This window comes from Dasypus novemcinctus, chromosome 21 (genome assembly GCF_030445035.2).
Source record: "Dasypus novemcinctus isolate mDasNov1 chromosome 21, mDasNov1.1.hap2, whole genome shotgun sequence".
Classification (NCBI taxonomy): domain Eukaryota; kingdom Metazoa; phylum Chordata; class Mammalia; order Cingulata; family Dasypodidae; genus Dasypus; species Dasypus novemcinctus.
The window spans coordinates 79,775,026-79,798,757 of NC_080693.1; the positions used below are offsets into that span (position 1 = coordinate 79,775,026).

Sequence of the window (23,732 nt, forward strand, 5' to 3'; positions counted from 1 at the left end):
AGCATGGTGTGTGGGTCAGCTGATCACACGGGTCAGGAGGTCCTGGGGATTGAACCCTGGGCCCTCCATACGGGAGACAGATGCTCTATCAGTTGAGCCACATCCGCTTCCCTCTAATGTGTTTTTTATCTCACCTATCTTGTATTTCATTCCCATAAGTTTTGCTACTTTATATTCAGGTTTTCAAATTTTTCTTTGCCATCGCTTAATGTCTTCTTGATATTGTTTATTTCTTTATCCATATTGTCTTTCAACTCATTAATTTGATTTTGGAGATTTGTGTGCAACTCATTAATTAATTGTCTCAAATCCTGCATCTCTTCTAGGCTTTGATATAGTCCTTTTCTTGGGCCATGTCTCCCATTTTCTTAGTATGGCTCACGATTTTTTGCTGCTGTCCAGGCATCTGATTAGGATGGTGAATTTACTCTGATGCTCTGTTTATCTCTCTGAAAGGATTTAGTGGTGGGAAGCTGTATGTTACTATTATTCTTTGATTCCTCTTTTGACCTGGGTCTTTTGGATTATCCCTGTCAGTTCCTCAAAACTGGACCCTGGACCCAGTAATGGGTTGCAGACCCACTTCCTAGGGCCTTGGGGAGGGAAGCTATAAAGGCTGGAATAAGCCTCTCTTATTTACTTCTAATTTTCTCACATGCAATTCCTTGGTCTGCCAGCAGATGGCATAATTCGACAGCCCTCTCAGCTCAGTGCGAGGTCAGAGTGATTTCACGGCAACATGGACTGGATCAATGTGATAGAGGCACCTGCCTGAAGGCTAAGAGCCTTGTAATTCAAGCTTGCTCAGAGAGAGTTCTACAACTTTTGCTGGTAGCCTCCTCCTTTTTCCGAGGTAGGAAATAATACCACTCCTCTCTGAATCCTCAACAACCAGTCTGGGTCAGCAGAGAGGGAGATTGAGAGGTTGGATCTTTTCTGTCCAGGATATCTTGGACCCTTGCCGGCTCCCAAGGCAAACAATGGTGCAAACAATGGGGCAGCTCCACCCGGCCTGGAAGGGCTCCTGGGACACAGCAGACCAAATTCGTGGGTCAGAAGCGGAGTCAGCCTTAGGCTGTGTCCCTCTCTCTCCCCTTTCCTGGGGAGGTAGATCCCTGGGGCCCCCTTTATCTATAGCCTCAGGCCCAGGGGCCTGAGAGTTCAAAAGTGACTTTACTGTGGGGCAGGGGGCTGGCAGCAGCAGCCATGGATTTTAACTCATAGTTTTGCCCTCACGATTCTTTTCCTTTGTCCGTCTCTTTTCTGGGTGGTGTCCAGCCTTCCCCTTGTATCCTAAGCCCTAGAAGACCTTTCCCCAGGCCATTTTTGCCTGTCCGCTAGCTATTTTTCTGGGAGAGAAGAGTCTTGTGTCTTTCTGGTCTACCATCTTCCTGGAAGTCCCCACTCTTAGTCTTAAGGGGATGCTGAATGGTGATATTGGGTCATTCTTCTGAAGCTGCTTCCTGCTGGTTAGGGGCAGTGGTCCCTGCTTGATGGGTATGACACTTTCTGGCTATGCTATTGAGGTTGAGGGATGGTAGGTTTCTGATAAGCCTGTTACAGAAAATGGATTGCCCTCCTGCTCATAAGAAGCCATAAATTTCTTCAAAAAGAGTGAATCTACTTGGCAATATTGATAACTACACTTCCATTACATTCACTGGTCTGCAAGCTGAAAAAAATTCATAACTGAAATGTTCTTCCAAGTCCTTTGTTAGTCTTCCATGTTTTAAATCAAAGGAAAGTTGGAATGTATTGCTTCTTGTCATCAACAGCTATTTTCAAAAGAGGGTAATAAACCAGAATCATAGGTTCTTTGGTCAAGTTAGTAACAGGCTTCCACTTTGTTCTAAGTCCATTTATAATCCTTTCCTCCCCCTCCCCCAGTTTTTCCAATATGGCCTGGATCTTACAAACAGCCTCTTTCCTGGCCTGCTGGACAAAATCCTGGCCCCTAGTTTCCAAAAGTTCTTTTTTTTTTTTTCTTTAAGATTTATTTATTTATTTATTTCATTGTCCCTGAGGATTCATACTGATGGGCAGTGCAAGGAAAGCTGTGTGGTTCTTGCCTTGATTTGATTAACTATAGGGGTTTGAGGGCTCCTTGGACTGCCTGGGTGGTGCAGGTGGCAGCTGAGGAGAGTCACTGCTGGGCCATGAGGAAGTCCCTTCAGTCGTGTAATCTCCCAGGTGGTGCTAAGGATGCAGCCGAAGGCCAGGGGTAACGGGCTCCCTTCCATCAGCACCAGGAGAAGCCCGTGTGTCCTCCTGTGCTTGTACCTGTGGTCCTGACTGTGGAACACTCTGATTACCATCTCCATAAGGATAACGGGATGGGCTCATCACAGGGTTCTGTAATGGGAGACTGGAGGTGGGCTATTGCCAGGTGAACGGTAAGTGCTTGGAGCTTCTGTGGAGTAATTGATCTGAGAACATCCAGGTGAAAACTATGTCCCAGAGTGTGAATCAGTATTTGTCCCAGGGCCGGGGGGATATGGTGGACCATAAGCTCCATTTGTATAAGAATTCAAACTCTGTCTGTGCAATTCTGGTCTTGCAGGCTATGTACTTGGCTATAGAGACCTAAGTTGGACGGGAGCATTCCAGTAATTAGACTTGTGGCTAGGACATGGTGGCTGCTCCTGGTGACATCCCCTAGCTTGACCTGGCTCTGTCCAGGGGCCCCTGGATGAGTAGTAGCCACCACTTCCTCTGCCTTCTCCAGGCTAGGTGGTCTCAGCTGGGCCACCCCCGCGTCCCCACCGGAGAACAGGAATTTCAGGGTGGGGAGGATATGTGACTGGAGGTGGGAGCACGGGCACCTCTCCAGCCCAGGCCCATAGTAGCAGCCATAGGGCATCCCTGCACGGGTCTGTACCCGAGAGCCTCCTGTGCTTTTTTCTGCACTGTTCTAGGTACAGGGAGAGCTAAACTGAAAAGAGGTGGAAGAACTCTCTCGGAGCTTGCCTTGTAATGGGGTTTAAACATGAGTTAGACAAAATCTTATCCTTATGAGATCAATTTTCCCAACCACTATAAAGATAATTCAGTAGGAAAGTGGAATTAAAATTAGTATAGAGAAACCCAATACTTTCTCATATACCAACAAGAAGATTTCATTTAAAATATCAGCAAGGGAACTGGATGTGGCTCAAGGGAGAGAGCTTCTGCCTACCATAGGGGAGGCCCTGGGTTCAGTCCCTGGGGCCTCCTGTGAAAAAGAAGAAGAGAAAGCATGCGTGTGTGGTAAGCCAGTGCCTGCGCAAGTGCCCATGTGGTGAGCCAGTGTCCCACACAAGTGAGTCACACAACAAGATGATGCCATCAGCAGAATATCCCTGTCTACATATAATAACATGACTTTAAAATGCTGTTTGACCTAATGTAAGGGGGAAATGGAAAGGAGAAGTGAGTTTATATGGCTACGAGTCTCTAAAAAAGAGTCTGGAGGCTTTCAGAAGGATTGCCCTTAAGCACAACTGAGCAGAGTCTAAGAGACAGATAAAGTAGATACAACCCCAGGTATTCATTCCTTTGAGGGCTAAAGAGACCCACGGGTTCTATGGTCATGGCAGATGGGGTTTACTGCCATATCAGATGGCCCTTTTTTGGAGCTGGTGTTTCTGCGTGATGGAGCTGGACTCAGATGGGATCTCATTGCACAAAACTTTCATGCTACTTTACTGGAATTGTAGTTGGTGTTGGGGTTTAAGATATATTTAGGGGATTTGAATCTCTGGACTGACAATAGGATAGCCAGGCCCTGAGCCCCAACAGACTTCAGCTCCTACAATTTGATTTATTGGACTCACTTCACTCAGCTAAGATGGAATTGAAGAAGGACAACCACCACACCATGGAGTCTAGAGGGCCTACAGCTGAAAGCAAGAGGATTGTATCCAATATCCATGTGGAATCTGAGCCTCCTCTTGACATAGAGGTGCAATGGACACAACCAATCCAAGGTCCACAGAGAAAAGGTGGCATTGGAGTGGGAAAAGTGGACATGGTGGCTGATGGGTATGGGGAATGGCAGGAAGAGATGAGAGGTGGAGGCGCTTTTGGGACTTAGAGTTGCCCTGGATGGTGCTTCAGGGGCAATCACTGGACATTGTAAATCCTCCCAGGGCCCACTGGATGGAATGTGGGAGAGTATGGGCCATGATGTGGACCATTGACCATGGGGTACAGAGATGCCCAGAGATGTACTTACCAGGTGCAATGGATGTGTCATGATGATGGGAGTGAGGGTTGCTGGGGGGGAGTGGTGGGGTGGGGGTGGTAGGGTTGAATGGGACCTCCTCATATTTTTTTTATATAATATTTTTACAAAATCAATTAAAAAAAAAAAAAAAACCAAGATGATGCCACATCAAAAGAGAGACAAGGGGAAGTGGATTTGGCTCAACAGATAGAACGTCCATCTACCACACGGGAGGTCCAGGGTTCAAACCCAGGTCCTCCTGACCCATGTGATGAGCTGGCCCACGCGCAGTGCTGATGCGTGCAAGGAGTGCCCTGCCACGCAGGAGTGTCCCCCGCATAGGGGAGCCCCAGAAGCAAGGAGTGCACCCCATAAGGAGAGCTGCCCAGCGTGAAAAAAATGCAGCCTGCCCAGGAGTGGCGTCGCACGCACTGAGAGCTGACACAGCAAGATGACACAAGAAAAAGAGACACAGATTCCTGGTGCCTCTGACAATATAAGCAGACACAGAATACTTAGCGAATGGACACAGAGAGCAGGCAACTGGGGGAGGGGAGAGCGGGGAAGGGGAGAGAAATAAATAAAAAATAAATCTTAAAAAAAAGAGAGACAAGGAAAGAGTCAAGGTGAAGCGCAGCAGAAACCAGGAACTGAGGTGGCGCAATTGACAGGGAACCTCTCTCCCCATCAGAGGTCTCCAGGATCGAATCCTGTTGAATCCTAGAGGAGAGAAAATGAGAAGACAAGACAACACAGACAACAAAACCAGCAGGGCAGGAGGAGGGGAGAGGGGGTGGAACGTGGGATTAAATAAATAAATCTTTAAAAATAAATAAATAAACAAAATATCAACAAAAAAGACAAAATACCTGAGAATAAACTTCACAAAAAATGTGCAAAACCTTCCTAAGCACAACTTTGCAACGGACCCAAAGGATATGAAACTGGAACTATGTACCACATTCTTGGATAGGAAGATATCATAAAGATATCAGATCTTCTTAAGGTTGTTTGTAAATTTAATGTGATACCAATAAAAACACCACGAGCATTTTTCTGCAAGTAGCCAGGCTGATTTGATTTTTTACTATGAAAAAATAAACAAGGGACAAAGGGCAGGAAAACTCTGAAAAGGAAGAGCAATAGGGGCAGAATGACCCAATCTGGTTCCAAAATATACTATGAAGCTTCAGGAATTAGGACCCATGAACAGACTGAGAGCAACAGAACAGAAAGCCCGGAAACAGAGCCCAGTGGAAATTTAGTGTAAAAAGCCATCATCTCAGTTAAACACAGAAGTTCCATATGACCTAGCAATTCCATTCCTAGGAATCTACCCCAAAGAAATGAAAACAGGGACTCAGATATTTGTGTACCAATGTTCATAGCAGCATTATTTGCAATAGCCAAAAAGTATAAATAATTCAAGTGTTCATCGACAGATGAATGGATAAAGAAAATGTGGTATATACATATAATGAACTATGAGTCAACCATAAAAAGGAACAAAGTTCAGAAAACTGCTACAACACGAATGAACCTTGAAAACATGATGCTAAGTGAAATAAGACAGATATAAAAGGTCACAGGTTGTATGATTGCAGTTATATGGCATATTTAGAAAAGGCAAACTCAGAAACTGGAGGTAGATTAGAGATTACCGAACACTGGGGAAGGGGAGAATGGGGGGTCATTGCTTAATGGGTTCAGTTATCTGTTTGGGGCAATGAAAACATTTTGGTAATAGGTGGTGGTGATGGTAGCACAACAATGTAATTAATGCCACAGAATTAAACACTTAAAAACAGCAAATTTTACGTTATACATGTTAGTATGATTTTTTTTTTAAAGGGAAAATAAAGGTTTAATCTCAAGTTAGAGAGAAGACAATGAAACTTCTAATAAATTCTATTTGAACAACTGGGTAGCTGCCTGGAAAAGAGAGCAGGATCATAGTGATCACCAGGATAATCTTCAAACGGATCAAAGATTGAAATGTGAAAAATGAAAAGATGGATGTATTCTTTGGGCCTCAGTAAGAACAAGAGTCAAGGATGGGGCACAAAAGGACAAATGTTGTATGATTACACTATTATGAACTAAAAACAATGAGCAAACTCATGGAATTAAAAGCTAGAATATAAATCACCAGGGAATAGTTTGTGGTTAGCAAATGGAAAGCTGAGGTTTAATCTGTGCAGAACTGGTAAAGAGTTGTTTGAAAATGTTTGGAAATGAATAGAAATGGTGAAAGTACAGCACAGTATTTGTAATTAGTAATACTAACTTATGGGTATTTTATTTTTTTAGTAATGAAAATGCTCTAGTATTGATTGAAATGATGAAAGTGCAATTCAGAGATTATACCAAACGCCATTGATAGTACACTTTAGATAAATTATATGGTTTATAAACAATAATAATAATAGGGTGGGTTGGGGGAAATACACCAAATGTAAGATAGAGAATATAGTTAGTAGTGATACTTTGACAATGTTGTTTCATAATTTCTTCCAAATGTTTCACAAAAATGTAAGATACTTGTGGTGCAGTGATATATGGGAGGCCTGATGATGCTATGCATGTTTTGAAAGTTCACAACTTCTATTATATACTTCCTGTTTATGTATGTTCATATATGAATGTTATACTTCAATAAATTGTTTTTAAAATGAAAAAAAAAAAAAAAAAAAAGAGTCAAGGATGGGCCTGGAGCTGACCTGGAGTCTGCTGAACTCAGGACGACTTGGCAGGCGGGAGAATAACTAGCACTGATTAGCCAACCCTGTGCTAGTTATTTCACACACGATATCTTGTGTGATCCTCTCACTAGCGTGAAAGAATTTCTTTGATTGACCTCAGTTTCTTTACCATAGGAAGCAACCAGTCCAAGATGACTCCAGAATTACTCTACTGCTCCTGGTTGCAGATGGAGCTCGGCCACCAGAAGTAGTTATGGATGCAAGGCACTGGGCTTGGTGGAGGCAGGACAGGACTGGGGGCAGGTTAAGGAGCCGTCCTGCTTCCAGGGAGTTGCTCCTTCTTTGGGTGAAGAGACAGAGACACATAAAAAGGAGTTTTGAGACTGCAAGGGAGGGAGAGCGGAAGCAGGTTAAAAAAGGCTTCTCAGAAGGGGTGGGGTTTATAGAGACAGGTCTCAGGACAGGTTGGGACAGGCTACTTGTTAAGCAGAGAGGAGGGGACGGATGGCTAGCTGGGGAGGAGACTGGCAGGAAAATAGAGGCAGAGGTAGCAAGAGATGCCTTTGCCTAGGATCTGAGGGAAAAGTGCATGTTGACTAAAGCCAGGGACTCTCAGAAGGGACTTAGTGGCCAGAGAGCTGACTCAGGCTGTGAAGGGTCTTGAAGGTCAAGGTCACAGTCAGTATTTGTGGCACTGCGCTTTATGGTTTGCAAAACACTTGTATACATAATCACATTGGATCCTCAGATCAACCTGCTGACAGATGAACAAAAGGGGTCAAAGGTTAAGGTTCCTGCCCAAGGTCACAGGGGTCATAAGAGGCAGAACCAGGGACAAAGCCCTGGATCTCATGATTCCGGGTCTCGTGCTCTTCCCCAGACGCCAAGCCACTGCTCAGGGGCAGGGTCCTCTCGACTCCCTGGTAACTGCAAAAGTTTTCTCAAGAGAGGAGAGACGGTAGGACAGGGCAGTTTGGGGACCAGCTGGATTGGCTGGTGGAAGAGACAGGGTGGGGTGGGGGGAGCTGTGGGAGGAAGCTATTGCAGTGGGAGGGGACTGAGGGACAGGGGCGAGGGTGAACAGGGAGCACCTCTCTTCACATGTTAACCTGCTGCTTCCTGGTGCGCCCCCTGCCCCACCGACCACTTCTCTGTTTCCTTCCTGCTTCCTTCTCTCCCTTGCTTCCCCGGAGAGGTCCAGCCTGGGGGTCTACGCACTTGGCTCATGGAGAGTGAAGAGCATGAGGTCTCACCTGCTGCCATGGCCTCAAGGCCACCTCCACGTGGACCACCTGTATCGGATCCCCTGCTGGGTTTGCCTTCTGAGCTCCAGGTGGACATTCTGCTGCTTCCCAGATGTCTTTCCTGGGTCCCTCAAAGTCTACCTGTTCAATTTTTCAGCCCACATCTACTCTTCCTCCAGGGTTCCCAACCTCAATGAATGGCAACCACTGATCACTCATGACTCTAGTGAGAATCCAAGGGGTCATCGTGGACTCCTTTCCTTTACCTCAAATTGACCAGTTTCTCGTTACTCCCTCTCTCGCCAGTGGTGTCTTTTCCCGCTGTGTTCTAGACATGTAGAACCAGGTCTACTCCTTGTGCTTTAGACCCTTCAGAAGCCTCCACCAAAACCTGGCACGTGAATGAATGGTCACAGCAGCACTGGTCAAAGAGGCAAAAAAGAAACAAGTCTATCAACAGCTGAGTGGACACACAAGACACAGATGCACCCAATGGAATATTATTTGGCCATAAAAAGAAATGAGGTATTGATACACACTACAGCATTGATGAACCTTGAAAATATGCTGAAAGCTGCCACACACAAGAGGCCATGTATTGCATAATTTCATGTATATGAAGTGTCCCAAATAGGCAAATCCACAGACAGAGAGCAGATGGGTAGTTGTCTGGGGCCGGAAAGGCTTAGAGGGAAATGGGGTGTGGCTGCTAATGGGTACAAGGTTTCTTTTTGGGATGATGAAAATGTTCTAAAACTGATTGTGGTGATGGTTGCATGACTGTGAAAACACTAAAAAACCCTGAAGTGTACACTCTAAGTTGGTGAACATGTACGTATGTAAATTGTATCTCAAACTGTTGTTGGTTTTAAAGTCCCATTCCCAGGTCCTGTGGGGCTCTCAGGGCTCACCTGGTCTGGTGTCTGCCCCAGGTAGCTCCTCCTGAGGCCCGAGGCTCCCTCCCTCGCTACACTCTGCCTGGACCACTCTTTCCTCTGCACTTGGCAATTGCCTTTTTCCACTTTCAGGGCTCTGGTTAAGCCTCACCTTTTTCTGGTCTTCCCTGACCCCTCGACTTGGCAGGAGCCGCCACCGAACACAGGCCAAACTCCTGCACTTCCCTCCCAAGGCATTCCGGGTACGGTGTCAGGCGGCCTGCCTGCCCCCGGCGGCTGTACGTTTGGGGGTGCTGGCACCACTGGCTGTTCTTAGCAGTGTCTGGGTCATGCTATTCTCAAACCACGTGCTCTATATTTCTGGAGTGCCCAGGACGCTTCAGGCTCTCTTCTAGGGTGAGGGAGGCAGATGTGCCTGAGTTCCTGCCCTCAGTCTAATGGGGAGATGGGAGAGGGAGACAGTACACATCTGTGACGTAGTGATGCAGTGATAAGGGCCCATGAGAAAAACAAAGCAGGGGAAAGGAAAGGAAGTACCGGAGGCGAGGTGAGCGTGTACTCACTACATGTAGGGAAGGCTTCTCTGAGGAGTCATATTTGAGCAGAGGTCTGAATGAGTGATTGCCAGGTGACAATCTTACTAAGTACCCGCCCAGTGGTTAAATGATCAAGGGTGAGGTGGATCAGGGCAATTGAGAGATGGGCAGAATCAGTGCTTGCTGAGCATTATGGCCTCGAGTGCGGAGTTCAGCCCATAGAACCCCCAAGCCCGTTAGATGACTGCATGGATGTTAGTCTTGTGTCAGTTTCTGCTTTGTCATCATCACTGCTTCCTTATATTTTCAATCATGATGAGCAATTTCACTTCCTCCCCCCAAGCTAACATTTTTAACCAGGCCTCTCAAATTTCTCCCTTCCTCACTATGGCCCCAGGATAGTCAGGGTAGGCTGGGTGCTGTAACAAAGAACCCCTTCGCTTCAGTGGCTCCCAATACAGCAGATGTTTTTATTGCTCACTCACATCAGGTCTAGTTAGGTGATGTGGAGCCCTCTGCTGGCTCTTCTGCAATGGGAGGTTCTCATGGGCCAACTCTCACATTCCAGGCCTCTGTCATGGCCCCATGGAACTGCAAGAGGGGTGGGCAGGAGGAAAGAGAACTGGGGTAAGGGCTGGACAGACTGTTGCAGCTCATTTCCTTAATGTGACCCTAACAGCTTCTTACCAGCTATGCTGATTCTGGTTTATGCACCACTGCAAGTCAGGCCTTTCTAAAACTCATTTGCCATCATGCCACTTGTTTACAAGACCTAGGCAACCCTTCTGGACCACAGGAAATGCCTGACACACAGTGCCCCACATACTTACCTGGATTCTCTCCTCCTTGCAGGAGCCCAGGCTCCAGACACTATGTCCATCCCCACCGTACCTGCATTGCCTGACGACTAGGCGCAGTTGTCCTTTTTAGAGTAATTCCACCCAAAACCTAGTTCAAGTCCCACCTGCCCCCAAAGCTCGCCCTCCTCAGGATGGTGTGCTGTGCACACTTCCTCTCTGAAATCCCCTCCCACCGCATGGCTTGTGTAACCATCTGAGAATCACTGCTGAGGAACGCATCAGTATGCATTTCTATCAAGTACAGTGGGGTAGTTTCCAGTTTCAGGATGACTCAAAGCAGTGATGCCTATCTTGTAGAAATGGAAGGGAGCAGCTAATGGGCTGGGGGAGGGTATAAATGGACAAATGGGCCCTCATCAGCCTCTAACCAGACAAGGTTGGGGGATGGGGGCAAAGTGCCTCCAGTTCCAGAGGCAGAAGAGTAGAACAGCACAAGCCCCAGGAACAAAGTTCACCATCTAAATCTCTCTCAGGAGAGAACAGAAAGGGGGCACTGCTTGCCTTGATTCCCCAGCACAGCGCAGCACAAGGAAACTTCAGTGCACTCACACAGGCTTGTGGCACAAAGATAAGCACTCACCCATTAAATGTTTCTTTGGAACCAGGTACAGTTCAAGAGACTACTCACTCAGAATAGCTACAATAATCATGCTTTCTAAACCCTAATTTGGGACGTTATCTGGCAAGGGGGCAGACTATTAAAAAATAAGATTGCCCGTAGAGACTGAAGATCAGTCTTGCTTATGGATGGGCCAGAATTGGGTCTTTGAGGGCTGCCTCAGCTATTTTTTTGGGGAGTAATTAAGTACACATTTTGAACAAGAGGGTTCCCCAGTTTCTGGAATGCCTTGGTTAGTTATGGGGTTCATCAATAGCACTATTATCTAGCATTCACCCATCAGTGCTCTTGGTACACAGAACTGTACCCTTCTTGAACAGTGATGTAAAACCTAAAATGGAGGACCAAGTAAAGACCAAGACAGGAAGGAATTTGGGGTTTTGATGCTATCCGTCTTAGTAATGAGCACCCAACTCGGCAGCCTCGGGACTGCTGGAGTGAGAGGCCTGTAATCCAAGAAACTGAGGTGAAGAAGCCCCAGGTGGACACACATGTTTATGAGCAGCCTCTCTACTCGTCAGTGTGAAAGAGGGTTCTAATCTTGGGAATTTGTAGAACATGTAAATCCAGTTCTAGGGGTTAAAAAGCATTTTGAAGGTGCATAAATATAGTTATCAACTCCACTTTCATGTTTCCTAGCTATCCAGGCATTTTCATAAAGCCAAACTTTCTGACTCAAAGACCATCTACTTCATAAGCAGATCAAGGGGAATAAAGGAATGTCAAAGAAAGGCAGATGGCCTTTTTCTTTCCAAGAGTGTAACTGCCACCCAAACAGCCTTTGCAGTAGCTGTTCCTTACTGTCTCCTTGACAAGCTCCTGAGTCACTATGCATGAATTAGCATCAGTGACCCAGGAGGGAGCACCCAAGCTCCAGCTGCAGCAGGGCCACTCTGAGAAGCAAGCTCAGTAAGGGGGACCGTTCCTTCAGGCCACTTCTATTCACTGAACACAGCTGAACCAAGAAGCCCCACAAAGCAGGCCAGAGATGTTATTCTGTGGCTAAATATCCTGCCTGGCATCCATTAACTGCCAAAAGAAAATTGAGGGAAGTCGACATCTTCCCAAAAGCAACCTTGTGCAGATGCCTTCCGGGAGTAATAGACCCACGCAGGGAGGGGATACAATCACCAAGATCTGCCATCAAACTGATACTCACACAGAAGTGGCAAGTTCCCTAATAATTCTAAAGCTATTTTGAGGCACAGTCCAATAGAGAGAAGATGGATTAAGCAAAAAGTGAGAATCACTGCCTTCTGTTTTCACCTAACCAGCCCCATTCCGGAAACCTTTGCTCAGTCAACCTCAGAGTAGCTGGCTTCAGTGGGCCGTGATGCCAGCAGCCTGAGGCAGAACAGCATTGGGCCAAGTTCCTTCTCACACATGGTAGCTACAGAAGGGGAGAGTTGAAAACTCCCCCTTATCTAAGCAGTGTAGCCACAAATGAGAAGGCATGTAGAGGTCTATTTAAAAACTAGACCAGGAGTACAAGGAAAAATTCCTTGGGTTCAAATTCTTTTCTGCTCAGTCTTCCAAGTCTTATTTGGTCTAGGCCTGGGCTTCCTCTGAAAGCAGATGCTGAGCAAACAGGTATGTTTTAGCTACTTACTTAGCACATTGAAACTGCTTCATTACACATCATCTGTCCTGCTGCTCCCTTCTTGAACACAGTGAAAGAGAAAGAGAAAGCGGGGGTTGGGGTGGGGGTAATGTACGGACAGACTCTACTACATCCTTTATGGAGAACCCAGTCCTACTCCTTTTTCACAAGTTTCCAGTCTAGACCAATTTCCAAAACGTGTTCTACAGTTTCTCTATGTCAGAAACATCAGGCATGCTGAGCTGGGGCCTCAACCCAAATCCCAAATCTCCTAAGTATCTGAGGGTGGTGCCTGAGAGCTGGTATTAACGAGCTTCTCGGAATTTCTGCTGAACAGCCAAGTGTGGGGCTCAGTCATCCAGAGGCCCAGCAAGACCCATATGCTCCCTGCGGATGGGGGAAGTTAGGTAAGTTGGAAATAAGGACACAAGAGCCCTGACTTCCTGATCTGAAATCTTAGACAGTTTTAAGTTTTTATTTTAAGTAAGGCAAAGGGAAAACAGTAAAAATACAGAGTGAAGAATTCATTGTATGTTTATTATTCACAGTTAATCACTACCTACCAAATGCTATCCGCAGAGTTAAAGGATTAAGTACATAGGTCTTTTTATTTAAACACTGATTTTTTTTTTTTAAATATATACACACAAAACTTAGTTCAGCAAGGCTCCATGATATACACCAATTCCAAAATAAAACAATCAAATGGTCCAGGTATAAAATGCCAGAGATTCCTTTTATCATCAGCGAGGAGAGAAGCGGAATCAGAGGGAGCAAGGCGAGGTGGCCATGCTCTGTCCAGGAGAGCTGCTGCCAAGTCCATCTCCATACCAGTGTCCCAAGGAGAAGCCCATAGGTGCTCACCAACTCCCATGGGAGAGAAATGTAAGTGGCCTCTTGTTTTTTGTGGGAAGATTGGGTGAAGTTTACAGTCATGTGACTACAAGAGGGAAAAAAGTTGCTAGAGGATTGACAGAGAGCTTTTTGCAATGAATTAGCCTCCCCTAGAAGTCCAACTTTCAACTTTTCCTTCTGCAACTCTCCCTGCTTTAGACACTCCCTTCAGAGAGATAGGGTGAAGCAGCTAGAAACACAGCCCACTGTGAAAGGAGACATTCAAAAAAATTCAGCTGCCTCTTAAACACTGCTCTAATGCTCACATGGGCAGGTTAGGGGAATATTAGAGGTGAAAGCCATGAACAGATAAGATACCTCTATATTTTTAAGAGCAAGAAAAATGAAAAAGTAAATACTCTTAATTTTTCCCCAGTGTAGGAATACAGTATAACTCATCACAACTAAAATGTGATATTTTAAATTCAAACAATATTTTCTCTTGTTTTCTTTCCTGTGTTTGAAAACTCACTGGCTCCAGGGGGGGAAAAACACCTGAGACCTTGAGGTCAACGATTCCAATCCCCTTTTCAGTCAGACTCCAGTCGGATGTGGGAAAAGTTATACACTCTTTGCCTGTCCCGGGGCACCCAGCTCCCTTACCCTGAAGGAAGGGCTCACAGACACTAATGCTGCCCCTTCAAGACTTCTGGCTAAGAGCAGGCAGAAGAACGTCCTCACTCTCCACTTCTACTTGTCTCCTTTTCTCTACCCCCGTTTCCCCTCCCCCTGAGGGAAAAATATTTACACAGAGTAAGAGACAAATTGGCTGGAAAGCTCTGGACTGTCTCTAGCTTTAAACCAAAACAAATAAAAAACACCACACACAAGAACCTTTGAAATAAGAAAAAGGCACCATGAAAAACCAACATGCTCAATAATACCATTTAGAAGGGAAAACAAGATGGAAAAGAGATGCAGGTTTTTAGTTGGACCATCTCAGGAAGCCACCTGACGGTACCACTCTCCTCCCACCCGTTTCCAACGTTGACTAAATAAACCAGGGCTCAGGTTTACACACCCTCCCCTCCTCTAGGAGAAGCTAAACAACAGAGGTTTCAAGCTCCCAGCCCCTCTTCTTTTTGTGTGTATATACGAAGAACACAGGAACAGTTGTTCTTTCAGTCATTCCAACTAAAACAGACATTTTTGCATAGAGAAAATACCAGCCCACTTGGTTTCTTTTCTTTTATTATTGACATCAGCTAGGACTATATGTGGCATTAAATGTCATGCACTGAGAGACAAGAAAAAAAGGATAAAAAAAAAAAAAGATAAAGGAGGGGAAGTAGGAGCAGGGGTGAAAATTTGTAATAAAAACTCTTTTCTTAATTTATAGGTAAGTTTTGGCATTTTTATATCCAACTCCCCCTCCCACCCCCCAAAGTTCCAACCAAAGTGAGAGGGTAACCAGGGTGACCCAGCCAGGTGTTCTGAGCTCCCTCACAGGCTGCTGTTAGAGGCAGCTTGTGGGTTTTACTTCTTTTGTATGTGTTGCAAAATTTTCACTTTCTTTAAATAATCTCTTCTTGGTTCTTAGACGTTCCGGTTCACAGGGGTGACGTAGTTGCGGGGAAACATGCCGGTCTGCCCATGGCAGGCCCCTTTCCACCAGTTGGGGTCTGAATTATCCATGACGTGGATAAAGTCTCCCCGACGGAATCCCAGCTCTCCATCCTCTTGGGGATCAAAGTCAAAGAGGGCCTGGACGTATGTAGGTTGCTGCAAAAGAGGAGCAGGGAAAAGCATACGTGTTGCATCCCTCACTGCAGCCAGCAACCTTGTAAGCTGAACTGGTCACAAGGGGAGATGAACATTTGCTAAATCTTTCACATTTCCTAAGATAACCTCCTGTCCACACAACCCCCCACTCCCTCAACTTATTCTTAAATATTTTAGGTTCACTCTTAATGGGCTTAAAACCTTTTGCCAGTGCTCAAAAGCCACTAAGATCTGTTTCACTAATGGTGCCCAGTTGTGCCTTTTGGTGCTTGGAGGGGAAAGGAGGTCCTTGGAAATGGCAGCCTGGGTTTCATTTACAACTCTAAAAACTGAAACTATTTTAGTTTTAGTTCCTTTCACTTACAACACCCTTAAGATTTTATGGATTCAAAAGGTCTAAAGCTGGAATAAATTATAACTAGGATTCTGGGAAGGGCAATACAGGAAAAAAAAAAACTAAACAATTGCATGGACCCTACTTCCTCACAAGTATGATTTCCCTCTCACAATTTGCTTTCAAGGATAAAAATTTGGGGGAGTGATACAGACTGCCTCCTTAAAGAGTCAGGTGGTGACCTGGCAACACACTGCCTCAGGCTTCCAGAAAAGGCACAATGAAGGTAAAGGTACCTTAGTTGGGACTTAATTTGCCATTAAAAAAGGGCAGAAACACTATTTCAAATTAGAAATATTTAGCATAAATTAACAGTGACAGTTTGAATAATGAGCACAGTGCAAGAGCCAGAAGCAATCCTTTGCAAGGTCCCTGATTGCTTGAGGAGCTATTCTTGATTGCTAAAAATTATCCTAATCTCTCCTTTAGGATGCTTACCTGTGGCACCTGTTCTATGTCCCGAAGGAATATCTGCTGGTTTCTGGAGACGGATGTAGATCTGTGATAATCTACCAGCTCATTCAACGAATTGAACTTTACCACCCAGAGGAAATACTTTCCAGCCCCATCTCGGAGGACCTTGAAGTGCTGCACGTCATTTCCAAACCTGGGAAGGTGCAGAGAACACATGTGAACAGGTCAAAGAGCTTCATCCCAGTTGATCATGGACTCTTTACCCTAAAGGCAAACATGCCCCCCCTGGCAGGAGAGTATCTGGACAGACAACATGATTGATGAGTACTGGTAGCAACACAAAGAATCTACACCAGTTAGGACAACACCTATCCAGTGGTCCGTGTACTTCTGAAGCTGTTTGTAGGATAGAAAAGAAAGTTCTAACGACAGCATTTTCTACACCTCTATATATGTGCCCTGAGCAGAACTAAATAAAACAGAGCTGTATTTAAGGCAAGGTGTGTGACTTTCCTTCTTTATGAGCAAAAATAATTAAAATATCATGTGATATTTAAAGACTAGAAGAGGCAGGATATGAAGTAAGGTGAGAAGGAGAGGAACTGGAAATACTTTCAACAATTCCCCTGTAACTTGGACTAGCCCAAAGCCACATTTTCCATTTAGGGATTCTAGTTCTACTCACAGGGGAAAAAAGGCTCGGGCACACGTGTGTGTGCGCACACACACAAAGCTTCTCCATCACCTGGTACATGCTTGTGTTTTACCCTGGTCAGCACAGCCTGCAGACGTATGAATGACTAGTAAGGCCCCAGAGGGTAGATCACAGCGATATTAGGGCTCTGTCTGCCCTGCTCCCTACTGAGCCCTCAAAAGGTACCTAGAAATACTCAAATGAATGAATGATGGTCTCTCCTCTCCTGCAGTCTTAAAATTTAAAGAAGCCAAATGCTTCTTAAAAACAATCCAGCAGGTGGCAGCTCTGAGCCTCAAGGAAGCCACTGAGTACAAGATCCCAAGTGTTTCTTTTTTTTTAAAAAAAAGATTTATTTTATTTATTTCTCTCCCCGTCCCTCCCCCCCCCCCCCCGTTTGTCTGTTCCCTGTGTGCATTTGCTGCGTGTTCTTTTTGTCCGCTTCTGCTGTTGTCAGCGGCATGGGAATCTGTGTCTCTTTTTGTTATGTCATCTTGCCGCGTCAGCTCTCCCTGTGTTTGGCACCATTCCTGGGCAGGCTGCACTTTCTGTCGAGCTGGGCAGCTCTCCTTACGAGGAGTACTCCTTGTGCATGGGACTCCCCTACGTGGGGACACCCCTGCGTGGCAGGGCACTCCTTGTGCGCATCAGCACTGCGCATGGGCCAGCTCCACACGGGTCAAGGAGGCCCTGGGTTTGAATCGTGGACCTCCCATGTGATAGACGGAGACCCTATCCACTGGGCCAAGTCCGCTTCCCCCGAGTGTTTCTAAAGTATTACTATTTCATGAAAGAAAAAACATGGACAGTTTGAAAGCTTTATGGGGAAGAGTGACATGTTCTAAAGGCACCGTGGTCCCCCAGAGGCACCTCCCCCCCCCTCGACTGTGCAATGCAGATAGTTTTAAAAGAAGCCCGGGGGACCTAAGAGTGGGTATGTTAGCCACCAGAATGTTTTAACCACCAGGATGTTCAAACACAGAATAGAAACACCTGGATACCAAGGAAACATCTGAGACTAATTGTTGAAACTCTTCTGCCAAGGTGTCTGTGTTGTTAAAGGCAGTTGTGACATCTGTTTCAATGTTATTTCTAAAACAATAAATACATTAACCCTTTAAAATATCTGATAAAGCCCAAGGACCCTGGAACACCCTGGGTCCAGAGACAAGCAGGTGCAGTGATGAATGTCTGCTAGGCAAACAAGCCACAGTCAGTCAGATGGTCTACCACACAAACTCAATACTAGCTGCCACTGTGGTTTTGGCCATCATTCAATGATTGTATTCCTTGCTCCATATAATTTAATTTATATTCAGGTCAGTATAAAACTTAAAGAAAGTTAACGTGAAGCATAACAGTAATTCCACAAACCCAAGACGCTCTTTACCAGACCCTTACTTGCATATCAAAAAGCCACTGTTAGAAGAGGAAAACAGTGACAATTACTTACAGTCTGACTTTTTCACATATTGGGCATAAAAGCTAACTACACCAGCAACCTATTGTGAGGTACTGCAAGTATTATGAGACTTTTTTTCATATTTTCATTTAGAAAAAGAACACAAAGACTACAAATTTAAATCTACGTTCAAGTTTTACATTTTAACTACACATTTGGTCCTAAAACAAAAACAAGATATTCATTTTTGAAACTGAAAAATCTTATGCTTATACCATTAGTAAATGGGAAATATATTATCTTACAATTGTATTAAAACAATCTTAATCTAAAACAAAACAGTGGTCTGAGTTTTTAACCTAATCACTTCTTTGACATATAGCACATAAATGATGAAGTGATTTGGAGATTCCTGGGGTTTCCTATAACATCACTATGAGAAGGACAAAAACATGGATATGCAAATTTAATAGAAAATCTGGTGAAGAGTGACTTGCTTAGATTTCTCAAAGTTCTAATTTATATTCTCCATGATTCCTGAAGCAGTAAAAAACTCTGTTTTCCCATTCCCTGCTTACCCACCCCCCTCCTTTAAAAATTTTCCACTGGGAAAAGCAAAAAACAAAATAACATCAAAACCCTTGAAAAAAGAGGTATAATATGGGGGCATTCTTAGGACTTGGAGGTGTCCTGAATGATATTGAAGGGAAATATGCAGGACACTATATATCCCACCACGACACACTGAACAGACTGGGAGAGCGTAAACTACAATGTAAACTATAATCCAAACTGTGTAGCAGTGCTCCAAAATGTATTCATCAAATGCAGTGAAATGTACCACACTAATTAAAGAAGTTGTTGATTTGGGAAAAGGGGGGGGTGCAGAGAGTGCAGCATATGGGAATCTCCTATATATTTTTTAAAGTAACATTTTGTGTGATCTATGTATCTTTTAAAAATAATAAATAAACAAACAAACCCACAAAACCCCCATGGGGTAACCTTTTTTTAAGTTAATGTGAGAGGCCCAGGATGAGGCTGGTAACTTTTAAGCTAGACACAGGTGGAGGCAAGCAAATGAAGCTACAATGGCACTGTTAGTCATTCCATTAAAGTGCTGCAAGAAGTCGAGTGTGCAAGGGTACTTAAGAGATGGCAGAGCTCTGTGGATGTGGAACATTAATGAGTGGTGGGGATTATGGCAAACTGGAAGCATGTGCTGTCTGAAAGAAAGCTGCTGCTTGGCTCCTACAGACTGCTAGAATAAATTTTTAAGAGGAGATAAAAATTAAGATTTTAATGTAAAAGTTTTCTGATTTATAAAATACTGTTTAGGAGGATGATGTGGTTGGAGCAGTTGAATGCCTGCTTTCACATGGGAAGTACCAAGTTCGGTTCCCAGTGCCTCCTAAAAACAAAACAAAAAACAAGTAAACAAATGAAAAAATCAACTCAGGAAGGTGATGGGGCTCAGTGGTTGAATGTCGGCTTCCCACATATGAGATCCTGGGTTCAATCCCCAGTCCTGGTACCTCAAACAAAACAAAACAAAACGAAACAAAACCCATAAAATACTGTTTAGGTTAAACCTCTACCAGTGTGCAACCTTTGATGCATGAAGCCAGACACCTGGCCTATGGTTTCACCATTTAGATCAGTGAAACACAGGATTCTAGGGAACTAAAGCAGGAAATACTTACTTGACAGAGAGGGAGAAATCCCCAGGAGCACTCTCACTCTCTCGGATAAGAAAGGCCCCATCATGCCGCTGTTTGCTAAGCATTTCTTCTGCCCTTGCTCTGGGGATTTTGCCAAAAAACCACCTAAGGAAGGAAGGCAAACCAGTCAACATCTGCTTCCTCATAAAGAAAACGGGATATCCAGCCTCTGAAATGTGAGCAACAGAACACTCCTTAGTGCCAGAGGAAGGGGCCTCCCTTTTTACCCTCTAGTCTCAACATGCCCAATAATGACGTTTGGCCAGGTCTTCCCTAGAGATGCAGTGGCTTCCTTTAAATGGCTTTACCCCACTCCACTCTCCTCAAAGTGACTCACCCACTTCAAGGTGGGCCTCCTAGGCTTCAGCAAGTCACAGGGGAATGCCACCAGGTCTATGGATTTCAAGTACAGGATACACTATACATGGAGAGACAGGCCCTTTCTTGCTGCCATTTGATAAGGGTGAAGCTTAAGGGAAGCAGGAGTAGGAAACCTAGAAGGCCCAGAGGTTGGAGGCAGGCCACTTGTGTTTAGGACCCAAAGGAAAGGGTTTGGGCTGAGAATGAGTGGCCCCTACTATTACCCAGGCTGATGTGCATTTGACACCCTTTCTCTGTGGCTTAGCTTTCAGGAACCATCAGGAACTCCCGAATTTACCTCATGCAGAGGCAGTTAGCTGCAAAATGAGATTATTTTACTTGAAGCAAGCAAGTTATGGATTCTTCTGCTTCCACTGATAATTCACTTTAGTGAGAAAAGAGTGTTTGAATTCACTGAAAACTGTGGGATCAACTTGGTCTGTGGCTTCACAGGAGGAAGAGCATGCACTAAAGGAGCTTCGAGTCTTAGCTGCCTACTTTGTCAAATGGAAGTCATTACTTATTAGGATAGAGAATATACACAATTTTCTCTTTTCAAAACTGTTTTTAATGTTATAGTCCATTAAAGCTACAAATCTAACTTATAAATCTATCTTAATAACTACAAAATGATTTGAAAATAATATACCATAATAAAATTCAAACAGAAAGATGCCAAGCTGCTAGGAAGGATACACTCAGAAAATGCCATTAGTGACCTTTAAGCATCCTTAAATCATTTTGCCCTCTATAATGCCCAGGTTGCTGAAAGGAGTTGGTGCAATATATCCTACTGCTTCTACACATCACTCAAGGATAACTCCTTCAGTGCCTGGAAATCAGGCAACACAAGAGAAATCACACATTAATAGAACGATCTCCAAATATGGAAGGATAACGGATGGTATGGAGACCATTTGAACACTTTCTAGCTCTCTCTAGTTTACAGTGTCCTAGGAGATGGTGTTCGCACAGCAGCCCCTCTCTCTCACTCTCCCCACAGTATACCTGCTAGGGGTAAAGCTACTTAGCAGCCACACCCTCTTTCCTCCCAGAACCCTGAAATTACCTGTGAGGCTGCCATGCATTTTCCTTTTCTCATTCTTTTTTTTTTTTTTTAAATTAAAGAAACCACTGTTTCACACACAAAAAAATCATGGTACAGGGTTCCTGTGTACCACACTATTATTAAAACCTTGCATTGTGTGGTACATTTATTACAACTGATGAAAGAACATTTTAATAATTGTACTATTAACTATAGTCCATGATTTAACTTAGGGTTCACTGTGTGTGCAGTACCATGGATTTAAAAATGTTTTTAAATTCTATAATCATATATACAACCTAAAGTTTTTCCGAACATTCAAATATATAATTCAGTACTGTTCATTACATTCACAATCTTGTTCTACCATCACCACCATCCATTACCAAAACTTTCCCATCGGCCCAAATAGTAACTGTACATTTTAAGCCTTAAGTCCCTATTCCCTAACCCCCACCCCATCCCTTGGTAACCTATATTCTACATTCTGTGTCTAAGAATTTGTTTATTCTAATTATTTCATATCAGTGATATCAAATATTATTTGTTCTTTTGTGCCTGGCTTATTTCACTCAAAGTCTTGAAGGCTGTCACACGTATGTTGTCACCTGTATCAGAAATCCACTCTTTTTTACAGCTGAATAATATTCCATGTGTGTATACACCACATTTTGTTTATCCAGTCATCAGATGACAGACACTTGAGCTGCTTCCATCTTTTGGCAACTGTGAATAATGTCACTATAAACGTCAGTGTGCAAATATCTGTTCAAGTCTCTGCTTTCAATTCTTTTGGGTATATACCTAGACGTGGAATTGCTGGGTCATATGGCAATTCTATACTCAACCTCTGAGAAACTGCCAAACTGTTTTCCACAGTGGCTATACCATTTTACATTCCCACCAGCAGTGAACGAGTGTTCCTATTTCTCCACATCCCCCCCAAACACTTGCAATTTTGTGTGTGTTTTTAAATGCTGCCATTATAGTGGGTGTGAAATGGTATCGCACTGTGTTTTTTATTTGCATTTCCCTAATGGCTTATGATGCTGAGTAACTTTTTATATGCTTTTTGGCCATATGTATACATTGTTTGGAGAAACGTCTATTAAAGTCCCATGACCATTTTAAAAATTGGGTTGTCTTTTTGTTGTTGAGTTGAATGGTTTTGTTATATATTATGGATATTATACCCTTATGGGGTAACGTGGTTTCCATATATTTTCTGCCAATGTGTAGGGTGTTTTACTTTCATGATAAAGTCCTCTGAGGCACAAAAGTTTTTAATTCTGATGAGGTCCCATCTACCTATTTTTCTTTTGTTGCTTGTGCTTTGGGTGTAAAACCTAAAAAACGACTGCCTAACACAAGGTCCTAATGATGTTTCCCTACATTTTCTGATTCGAGTGTTGTAGTTCTGGCTCTTTTATTTTGGTCTTTGATTAATTTTGAGTTGATTTTTATTTAAGGTATGAGGTAGAGGTCTACCTTCCTTTGCAAGTGGATATCCAATTTTCCCAGCACCATTTGTTGAAAAGAGATTCTTTCCCAATTCAGTGATTTATTTGCTGCCTTGTTAAAAATCAGTTGGCCAAAAGTGAGGGCTGATATCTATACTCTCAATTCAATTCCACCGGTCCATATGTCTGTCCTTATGCCAGGACCCTGCTGTTTTGATTATTGTGGCTTTGTTTTTAAGTTTTTTTAAAGATTTATTTTATTTCCCTCCTCTTCCCCCCCCACCCCCCGATTGTCTGCTCTCTGTGTCCATTCGCTGTGTGTTCTTTTGTGTCCACTTGCATTCTTGGCAGCACTGGGAATCTGTGTCTCTTTTTGTTGCGTCACCTTGCCGTGTCAGCTGTGTGTGTGTGCGGTGTCACCCCTGGGCGGGCTGCACTTTCATTTGTATGGGGTGGCTCAATGCAGGTCGCACTCCTTGCATGTTGTGCTCCCCTACACAGGGGACACCCCTGCGTGGCACAGCATTCCTTGTGTGTGGCAGCGCTGTGCGTGGGCCAGCTCACCACACGGGCCAGGAGGCCCTGCGTTCGAACCCTGGACCTCCCATGTGGTAGACGGATGTTCTATCAAGTTAAGCCACGTCTTTTCTGTAGTAAGTTTTAAGATTGGGAAGTGTGAGTCCTCCACCTTTGTTCTTTTTCAAGATGGTTTTGGCTATTCAGGGCCGCTTATCCTTTCATGCAAATTTGATGATTGGTTTTTCTATTTCTGCAAAGGCTGTTGAAATTTTGATTGGGATTATAGTGACTCTGTAAATCACTTTGGGTAGAACTGACATCTTAACAATATTTAGTCTTCTGACCCATGAACATGGTATGACCTTTCATTTATTTAGATCTTGACTTCTTTTAGCAATGTTTTGTAGTTTTCTGTGTACACATTCTATATATCCTTAGGTTAG

At 44.1% G+C, this 23,732-nt stretch overlaps 2 protein-coding genes across 3 annotated transcripts in view; both read right to left on the reverse strand.

Moving 5' to 3' along the window:
• Positions 1-1,822: 1,822 nt before the first annotated feature.
• BAG4 (BAG cochaperone 4) lies at positions 1,823-2,860 on the reverse strand. The gene is given in 7 exon segments (XM_071210913.1): positions 1,823-2,061; positions 2,064-2,182; positions 2,184-2,235; positions 2,238-2,363; positions 2,366-2,532; positions 2,641-2,830; positions 2,833-2,860. Coding segments are annotated over 7 exon segments (738 nt in total). The 3' UTR covers positions 1,823-2,005.
• Positions 2,861-13,101: 10,241 nt separating this feature from the next.
• Positions 13,102-23,732, reverse strand: part of GRB2 (growth factor receptor bound protein 2) — a 74,431-nt gene continuing 63,800 nt past the window's right edge. For both annotated transcript variants that reach the window (XM_058284710.2, XM_004463867.4), the window contains exons 4-6: positions 19,885-20,007; positions 16,110-16,278; positions 13,102-15,277 (exon numbers count right to left, since the gene is read on the reverse strand). In XM_058284710.2, coding sequence (XP_058140693.1) covers positions 15,092-15,277; positions 16,110-16,278; positions 19,885-20,007 — 478 coding nt within the window. In that variant the 3' untranslated portion in view covers positions 13,102-15,091. The remainder of the gene's footprint in view (positions 15,278-16,109; positions 16,279-19,884; positions 20,008-23,732) is intronic.